This window comes from Ornithorhynchus anatinus, chromosome 19 (genome assembly GCF_004115215.2).
Source record: "Ornithorhynchus anatinus isolate Pmale09 chromosome 19, mOrnAna1.pri.v4, whole genome shotgun sequence".
In the NCBI taxonomy this organism is placed as follows: domain Eukaryota; kingdom Metazoa; phylum Chordata; class Mammalia; order Monotremata; family Ornithorhynchidae; genus Ornithorhynchus; species Ornithorhynchus anatinus.
In genome coordinates this window covers 14,065,431-14,074,550 of record NC_041746.1, presented here as the reverse complement: position 1 = coordinate 14,074,550, position 9,120 = coordinate 14,065,431, and the positions used below count along the sequence as shown (strand labels likewise).

Below are 9,120 nucleotides of genomic sequence, written 5' to 3'. Positions count from 1 at the left end.
TACCTGAGGAGCTTTTGGAATACAGAGCCTGCTCCCTATCTTTCAGCCCTTGGCTTAGAGACAGGTTAGAGGTAAAAACCCAAAAGCACAAGGGTCAGGGGACCAAGCTGTGAGTCGGCCAGCTGGGATCTTGGCCTGGAGCCTCCCCAGGAGGAAAAAGAGCCGGGTTCCCCCCCCCTTCCGGACTTCTAGGCCGAGTTAAAATATTTCCGCAACAGCCTTCACGTTTATGTCTTCCCGCCGGCCCCCTCCCGGGTCTCCCACTCCCCAATAAATTATCCAGCACTCTCTCCCTCCTAGGAGTCCGGTGACAGCCCGGGACAATAGCTCCAGGAATTCCATCTGCTCCCTGCTGCTGCCCCACCCCGGCACTCATCAAACTTTCAACGGTGTCGCATTTCTCCCTCCTGGCTGACAACATGCCCCCTCCTCCCTTTCCCCAGGCCCCCTCTCCCACCTCCTTCATCAGCCCCCCACCCCCTGGGCTCTCTGACTAGCTTCAGTGGGTCTGGATCAACAAGAACTGCTGTAGTATCAGGGAGTGGGGGGTGGTGTGCGTGTCTGAGGGAGTCTGGGTGTGCAGTTGTGTGTGGGGGCAGGCCTCTGTGTCCGCTCTCTGGAAGGCTTGTGACCTGGCCATGCACCTGAAGGCTTGGGGCGCCTGACTTTTCACCCAGACACAAAATAGCAACACAATAATAGTAATAATAATGAGGATAATAGCACCAGGTACCCATTTTGAACACAGGGATTCTGGTCACGCAGGTTAAGACACTCCAAACAGCCAGCACAGAGGCAGGTGGGAAGTAATTCTCTACCCCCTTTGCACATTAAGGCTCAGCGTGTCTCCCGCTCACAGGCAGGCCCAGAGGTACAGACGCACGCCTGGGTCTTCCATTTTGAGGCGCCCAAAGAGGGTTCGGTAGGCACCCGGACAAGCAGGTCTTCCCTAGTTAGAATTATACATGCCCAGTTCTGCTAGAATACCTTGCCTTGATTACTACCTCAGCCTCCTCGCCGACCTCCCTGACTGCTATCTCTCCCCACTCCAGTCCATACTTCACTCTGCCGCCCGGGGCATTTTTCTACAAAAAAAATCCAGGCCATGTTTCCCCACTCCTCAAGAAACTCTAACGGTTGCCCATCCACCTCCACATCAAACAAAAACTCCTCACCACCGTCGGCTTTAAAAGACTCGATCCCCTTGCCCCCTCCTACCTCGCCTCGCTACTCTCCTACTATAATGCAGCCCTCACACTTTGCTCCTCTAATGCCAACTTCTCACTGTACCTCGATCTCGTCTATCTCACCGCCGACCTCTCGCCTAAATCCTGCCTCTGGGTTGGAACGCCCTCCCTCCTCACATCCGACTCTCCCCTCCTTCAAAGCCTTATTGAAATCACATCTCCTCCAAGAGCCCTTCCTTGACTAAGCTCTCCTTTCCTTTTCTCCCCCTCCCTGCTGTGTCACCCTCTGTGTCCCTTTATTCATCCCCCCTCCCAGCCCCACAGCACTTAGGTATCAGCATTTATATTTTCATTATTTATTTATATTAATGTCTGTCTAGCCCTGTGGACTGTAAGCTCATTGTGGAAGGGAATGTGTCTGTTATATTGCATTCTACCGATAGCTTAGTACAGCACTCAGTAAATTCTGAACTGACTGGACAAAGAACAGGTAATGGAACAGAGTCGAGACCTACGTAAGTATTAGATCTAGTTCCTGTGCCCACCCCACACACACTTTCCTCCCTTTGCCAACTCGACCCTCCACGGGGCTGCCGGTGCCCACCGGACAGCGACTGGCATCTCTAATAATAATAATCATCGTGGTAGTTGTTAAGCACTTATTATGTGTACTAAAGCACTGGGGTAGATACAAGCAAATTGGGTTGGACCCAGTCCCTGTCCCAGTCTTAACCCCCATTTTACAGTTAACTGAGGCACAGAGCAGTTAAGTGGCTTGCCCAAAATCTTTGAGCAGACAAGTGGCAGAGCCAGGATTAGAACCCAGGTCCTTCTGACTCCACTAGGCCAAACGCTTCCTTCAACGCCCCTGGAAGTTCACAATTCTGAGACCCGTTTGCAAATGGGGAGTGGGCAGACCGTATAGCAACGATGGTGCGTCCGGTGGGGAGACTTTTTTTTTAAACCCGTGTCCGCAGGAGCATCTGGGAAGAATGATGCATCTTCAGCCGTCGTCTGCATCACTGATTGCTCTTTGCTGGGTTTCTGCTCATTCTTCCGCCTGGCGCTGTCATCATCTTTCAGAAGCTCTTGCATTCCCCCCCGCCTCCCTTCAGACTCGCCTGCCTTCTTAGCGTCTCCCAACAGGGTCCCGCCGGGTTGCATTTCATGGGGGGGGGGGGGGGTCTTTAAATGAGGTGTAGGCGAGGGAGGGTGAGAGAAAGGGGACAGAGAGGTCTCTCTCTGCCTCTCCAGCCACTCCTCCTCCTTCCCCTCCCCGCTTCTAAGGGGGTGTCAAATGATTTAAAGTCTCCATGCAGGAGGAGAACCGTACTGCCGGCTATCTTAAGAGGCAGATTTATGTAAGTACTTTGATTCCTAGAGGAGCAGGAGACTCGCTCCCCCTGGCCCCCCCCCACACCTCTAATTCCCCCTCCTCCTGAGGGGTGGGTCAGAGGGGGTGGAGGAAAATGGGACCCAGATGCACCCGAATCCCCCCCCAAAGGCCGAAAAAGCATCCCGTTTCAAAGGGCTGGCTACCGAGGTTGGGGGGGGGCCGTCGGGGGGGTGCCCATCGGTCGTCCTGGCAACCGAAAATCCAGCGACTTGGGATGCTAATGGAGAGGAGGGGAGAAATGGCTTTATTTGGCGAGGGGCTGGGAGGAGGGCCAGTAGGAGGGAAAGTAGGTCTGGAGAGAGGTGGCAACGGGGGAGGGGGGCGAGCTGTCCTTGGGGGTGAACCGTATGGGGGGCCTGAGAAAGGGCATCTGGCAATGGGCAGTGGTGAGCGCACAGGGGGAGCCGCAGCAGGGGGAGGGGGGGCTTGGGAAGAAAAGAGGGGCGGTCGGGGGAAGGGAAGAGTGGTGGGAGGGGGAGAGGAGGGTGCAGGGCCGGAGAGGGGTGTAACGAGGCGGGGTCCGGCCGACAGGGGGCGCGGTGCGGGGCCGGGGGCGTCCGGCAGGGGGCGCCGTAGCGGGCCGGGGGCGCGACGCGGGGCCCGTCCGCCAGGGGGCGCGCGCGGCCGGCGTCGGGGGTGGGTGCGGGGTCCGGCCGGAAGGGGGCGCGGCGGAGGGAGGGGGCGTTGCGGGGCTCGGCGGGGGGGGGCGGGGGAGCTGGTTGCGGGGGGCGGGCCGGGCGACCGCCCCCGGGGGAGGGCGGACTCGGCCGCCACACGCCGCTCCTGGCAGCGCCCGCCCGCCCGCTCCTTCCCCGCACGCTCCTTCCTCCCCGGGCGGGCGGCGGCCCCCGGAGCCCCCGGCTCGGCATGGCAGCCGCCCCGGCGCGCTAGGCTCCGCTCCGCGCCGCAGCGCGGGGGTCCCCGGCCCCGCCACACCCACCGACCCCCGCGTCCGCGTCCCGCAGGTGTCCGCGCCGGGGCCGGCCATGCCCAGAGCCCGCCGCTGCCTCCGCCTCCTGGCCCTGCTGTGGATCGTGGGGGCCCCGGGCCAGCCCGCGCCAGGTCAGTGCCGCCCCGCGCGCCCCCGCCGACCCCCCCCCGCGCGCCCCGCGCACCGGGCGCGCGCGCCCCGCACGCTCCTCGGGCGCGGCCCCGCGGGGGCTCCCGCCGCCGCGCCCGCACCGCCCCCTGCCGGACGCACCCAGGACCCGCAGCCCCCCGCCCGCCCGCCCGCTCCTCGCTCCTACTTACTGAGCGCTCCCTCGGTGCACGGCACTCTGCTAAACCCTGGGAAACTCTGATAGACTAAAAGAGGGAGACGGTCCCTGCCCACAACGGGCTCCTCGGTCTAGAGCAGCGTGGCTCAGTGGAAAGAGCACGGGCTTTGGAGTCAGGGCTCATGAGTTCGAATCCCAGCTCTGCCACTTGTCGGCTGTGTGACTGTGGGCAAGTCACTTAACTTCTCTGTGCCTCAGTTCCCTCATCTGTAAAACGGGGATGAAGACTGTGAGCCCCACGTGGGACAACCTAATTCCCCTGTGTCTACCCCAGCGCTTAGAACAGTGCTCGGCACATAGTAAGCGCTTAACAAATACCAACATTATTATTATTATTAGAGGGAACGGAGTCGTCCGTTCAGTCCTATTTACTGAGCGCTAGCTGTGGCACAGCACTCTGCTAAGCCCTTGGAAACTCTGATAGACCAAAAGAGACGGTCCCTGCCCACAACGGGCTCCTCGGCCTAGAGGGAACGGAGTCGTCTACTCAGTCCTATTTACTGAGCGCTAGCAGTGTGCAGAGCACTCTACTAAGCCCTTGGAAACTCTGATAGACCAAAAGAGGGAGACGGTCCCTACCCACAACGGGCTTCTCGGTCTAGAGGGAACGGCGCCATCCATTCAGTCCTATTTACTGAGCGCTAGCAGTGTGCACAGCACTCTGCTAAACCCTTGGAAACTCTAATAGACCAAAAGAGGGAGACGGTCCCTACCCACAACGGGCTTCTCGGTCTAGAGGGGACGGAGTCGTCCGTTCAGTCCTATTTACTGAGCGCTAGCTGTGGCACAGCACTCTACTAAGCCCTTGGAAACTCTGATAGACCAAAAGAGAGAGACGGTCCCTACCCACAACGGGCTTCTCGGTCTAGAGGGGACGGAGTCATCCATTCAGTCCTATTTACTGAGCGCTAGCTGTGTGCACAGCACTCTGCTAAGCCCTTGGAAACTCTGATACAGCAGTAAAGACAGTCCCTGCCCACAGTGGGCTTCTCGGTCTAGAGGGAACGGAGTTGTCCATTCAGTCCTATTTAATAATAATAATAATGTTGGTATTTGTTAAGCGCTTACTATGTGCAGAGCACTGTTCTAAGCGCTGGGGTAGATACAGGGTAATCAGATTGTCCCACATGAGGCTCACAGTCTTTCATCCCCATTTTCTAGATGAGGGAACTGAGGCCCAGAGAAGTGAAGTGACTTGCCCACAGTCACACAGCTGACAAGTGGTGGAGCCGGGATTCGAACCCATGACCTCTGACTCCCAAGCCCGAGCTCTTTCCACTGAGCCATGCTGCTTCCCCAAGCAGCTTCCCTTTACTGAGCGCTAGCTGTGTGCACAGCACTCTGCTAAGCCCTGGGAAACTCTGATATAGCAGTAATAATAATGTTGGTATTTGTTAAGCGCATACTATGTGCCGAGCACTGTTCTAAGCGCTGGGGTAGATAGAGGGTAATCAGGTTGTCCCACGTGAGGCTCACAGTTAATCCCCATTTTACAGACGAGGTAACTGAGGCCCAGAGAAGTTAAGTGACTTGCCCACAGTCACACAGCTGACAAGTGGCAGAGCTGGGATTCGAACTCATGACCTCTGACTCCAAAGCCCGTGCTCTTTCCACTGAGCCACGCTGCTTCTCAGTAAAGACAGTCCCTGCCCACAGCGGGCTTCTCATTCTAGAGGGAACGGAGTCGTCCGTTCAGTCCTATTTACTGAGCACTAGCCGTGTGCACAGCACTCTACTAAACCCTTGGAAACTCTAGTAGACCAGTAAAGACAGTCCCTGCCCACAGCTGTCTCCTCAGCTTAGAGAGAACAGTCGCCCGCCCAGTCCTATTTACTGAGCGCTAGCTGTGTCCACAGCACTCTGCTAAGCCCTTGGAAACTCTGATAGACCAAAAGAGACGGTCCCTGCCCACAACGGGCTCCTCGGCCTAGAGGGAACGGAGTCGTCCGTTCAATCCTACTTACTGAACGCTAGCTCTGTGCACAGCACTCTACTAAACCCCTGGAAACTCTCATAGAGCAGTAAAGAGAGACAGTCCCAGTCCACAACGGGCTCACGGTCTAGAGAGAACGGAGTCATCCTTTTAATCCTATTTATTGAGGGCTAGCTGTGTGAAGAGCACTGTACTAAGCACTTAGGAGAAGGCAACAGAGCAATAAACAGACACATCCCCTGCCTGCAACGAGAGTCCAGCGGAGCCAGGGGTTCAACGTCCTCCCCTTCCCTACAAGGGGTCCCGGGAAGGGGCGAGCCCTCCGGCCCGGCCCGGGCAGCCTTGACCTCGCCCACTTCTCTCTCAGCAGATGACTGCAGCGCCCACTGTGACCTGGCCCACGGCTGCTGCGGGCCCGACGGCCAATGCAAGTAAGTCCTGCCCGGCCCCCACCCAACTCCAAGTCTTGTTTTGGGTTAGATCCGCTCGGCCCCCGTCCTCCTAACAGTCCAAGCCCTAGCCCTTGCGCCCATCTCCCGAGGCCCAAATTATCACTGTACGTCTCCTCTTCAAACCCTGCTGAACGTCTCAGGGTTAGTCCCCGCTGCCTTCCGCCGTTTAGAGCGTAAACCTCTTTCCCCTAGGTCTTCCCAAGAAGAGTCCGAGAAAGGGAAAGGGATGGAGGAGCAGGCCGATCAGGAAGAGGGAAAGGATCGTTGGGAAGCAGCGTGGCCTGGTGGATAAAGTGTGGGCCTGGGAGCCGGAGGACCTGGGAATCCCACCATAATTATTATCAATCCCCCCTCTGCCACTCACCTGCTGCGTGACCTTGGGCAAATCACTTAACTTCTCCAAGCCTCAGTTTCCTCAATTGCAAAATGGGGATTAAATGCCCGTTCTCCTACTTCGATTGTGAGTCCCACGTAGGACAAGGACCGTGTCGGGCCTGATTAACTCTGTATCAGACGCAGTCCCTGTCCCATACGGGGCTCACAGATTAAGGGGGAGGGGGAATAGGTTGCTGGAAGAGCCTCTCAGCTGCCCGGGATGTGTTATGTCAGTGCAGTTCGGAGACAGAGGAATGGATAAGATGACATCTCGCCGTTACTCTCTCAAGACTGAGAGAAACAAGCCAGAATCGGGTCTGCGAAGATGAGAGTAGTTGCGGTATCTGTTAAGTGCTTACTATGTGCCAAGCACTGGGGTAGATCCAGGGTGATCAGAGTCCCTGTCCCACGTGGGGCTCACAGATTAAGGGGGGGCGGGGAGGATAGGTAGCGAGTCCCCATTTTACGGATGAGAGGCCCAGAGAAATCGAGCAACTTGCCCAAGGTCACCCAGCAGGCGGGTGACAGAGCCGGGATGAGAACCCAGGCCTCCCTACTCCCGGCTTTCCGCTAGGTCCTTCCACTAGTCCCCGCTGCTTCTCAGCGCAGGCCCCCCTCCCCTCCGGGCGCTAACCCGGTCCTCTCCGCAGGTGTGACCCTGGCTGGGAGGGGCAGCATTGCGAACGCTGTGTCCGGATGCCCGGCTGCCTGCACGGCACCTGTCACCAACCTTGGCAGTGCATCTGTCACAGCGGGTGGGCTGGCAAATTCTGTGACAAAGGTGAGGGCCGCGGGGGGTCGGGGGCACTCACGACTGGCGACTGTAGGATGAGGGCCGAGCCAAGGGGAAGCGTGGCTCCCAAAAGATGGGGGGTGGGGGGCTGGGGAGGAGGGAGGACGGCGATTGCAGGCTGAGCCCGGGCCCTTCCTCCCGCCCCCGCCCAGACGAGCACATCTGCACAGAGCGGCCCCCGTGCCAAAACGGAGCCCAGTGTGTGTACGAGGGGGACGGAGGGTACCGTTGTCTCTGCCCGCCCGGCTTCCACGGCCACGACTGCGAGCTCAAGGAGGGGCCCTGTGAACGTGCCAGGTAAGGGGGAGCCGGGGGGCGGGGGACGGCGGGCCTCGTCTAAAGGAGTCGGGCAGCTTGGGCCTAAGGTGAGGGGGAGAGGGACCGGGTCTGAGGGGGCGGGAAGGGGACGGGGGGATCAGACTTGAGAAGAAGGCGGAGGCCGGGGAAAAGGAAAACGGAGTAGGGAAGCTGGGGGAGAGGGAGAGGCAGAGTGAGAAACGGATCGGGGGGGAGGAGGAAAGAGGGGAAATGGAGGGCGTCGGGGGGTGGGGGGGCACCAGGGAGGGGACCCGGCTCAGAACGCCCCCTCAATCCGTCCGTCCATCCCTCTCCTCGCAGAGCCCCCTGTCAGAACGGAGGCCAGTGCCAGGACGACCGTGGCTACGCCCAGAACTTCACCTGCCGTTGCCTGGCGGGCTTCGTGGGCCCCCGCTGTGAGGTGGACGTAGACGACTGCCTGATGCGTCCGTGCGCCAACGGCGCCACCTGCCGGGATGGCATCAACCGCTTCTCCTGCCTCTGCCCCGCGGGCTTCGCCGGCCGCTTCTGCACCGTCAATCTGGACGACTGCGCCAGCCGCCCCTGCCAGAACGGGGCCCGCTGCCGGGATCGCGTCCGGGACTTCGACTGCGTCTGCCCCGATGGCTTCGGGGGCAAAACGTGCCAGTTTCCTGTGCGGGCCGTGGTGCCCCTGGCCCCGTCCCACCCCCCTACAGACCCTCCCCCTCCGCCTCCTCTCCTCCCCGCTCCCCCTCCCCGGCCGCCCGCCCAGGCCGCTGCCCCGGCCACGGCCTCGCCCCCCCAGAGCGCGGGAGCGGGGCTGCTGCGCATCTCGGTGAAGGAGGTGGTGCGGCGGCGGGAAGGGCCGGGCCTGAGGGAACCCCGCCTGGTGGCCGTGCTGGTCTTCGGGGCGCTCACGGCCGCGCTGGTGCTGGCTACTGCGCTGCTGACCCGGCGGGCCTGGCGCCGGGGCCCCCGCGGCCCCCGCCCCCCGGCCTCCTGCTGCTGCCCGCCCCGCCCTCCGCCGCCCCCCGGCCCCGAGCGCCACGACCGGGAGTGCCAGGTCAGCATGCTGCCCTCCGAGCCCCCCCGGTCCCCTCCCGGGCCCGCCGAGCCTGGCAAGACCACGGCACTGTGACTGGCAGGAGGGAGGAGGACGACGACGCCCGGGGCTCCGCCCTGACCCGTGCCAGAGACTGACGGGGCCCTGAGCCGGGGTCCCGCCCGCTGAGGCGGACGTGGCCTCACCAGAAATATTATTTTTTTATTACGTGGATCGTGTGACAGGAGTTCCCTCCAATAAAGTCAGAAAATGGCCGAAGCCGGCTGTAGCGTCTGGACCCAGGGCCGGTAGTTCCTTAACCGGGCAGCAGCCCAAAGAACTCACTGGGGTTCCGGTGATGTCAGCTTTTGGGGGAGGACTGGGGC

At 60.4% G+C, this 9,120-nt stretch overlaps 1 protein-coding gene across 1 annotated transcript; it reads left to right on the top strand.

Moving 5' to 3' along the window:
* Positions 1-3,385: 3,385 nt before the first annotated feature.
* Positions 3,386-9,032, top strand: DLK2 (delta like non-canonical Notch ligand 2). The gene is made up of 5 exons (XM_029047483.2): positions 3,386-3,645; positions 6,164-6,224; positions 7,271-7,401; positions 7,566-7,710; positions 8,032-9,032. The coding sequence occupies exons 1-5, from the start codon at positions 3,570-3,572 to the stop codon at positions 8,828-8,830; spliced, it is 1,212 nt and encodes a 403-aa protein (XP_028903316.1). The 5' UTR covers positions 3,386-3,569; the 3' UTR covers positions 8,831-9,032.
* Positions 9,033-9,120: the final 88 nt, after the last annotated feature.

Bases quoted from the DNA above. Each gene is read 5' to 3' on its own strand.
- DLK2 (XM_029047483.2), top strand. From the start codon at position 3,570: ATGCCCAGAGCCCGCCGCTGCCTCCGCCTCCTGGCCCTGCTGTGGATC. The intron at 7,402-7,565 runs GTGAGGGCCGCG...GCCCCCGCCCAG, and splicing joins TGGCAAATTCTGTGACAAAG to ACGAGCACATCTGCACAGAG. The intron at 7,711-8,031 runs GTAAGGGGGAGC...CTCTCCTCGCAG, and splicing joins GGGCCCTGTGAACGTGCCAG to AGCCCCCTGTCAGAACGGAG.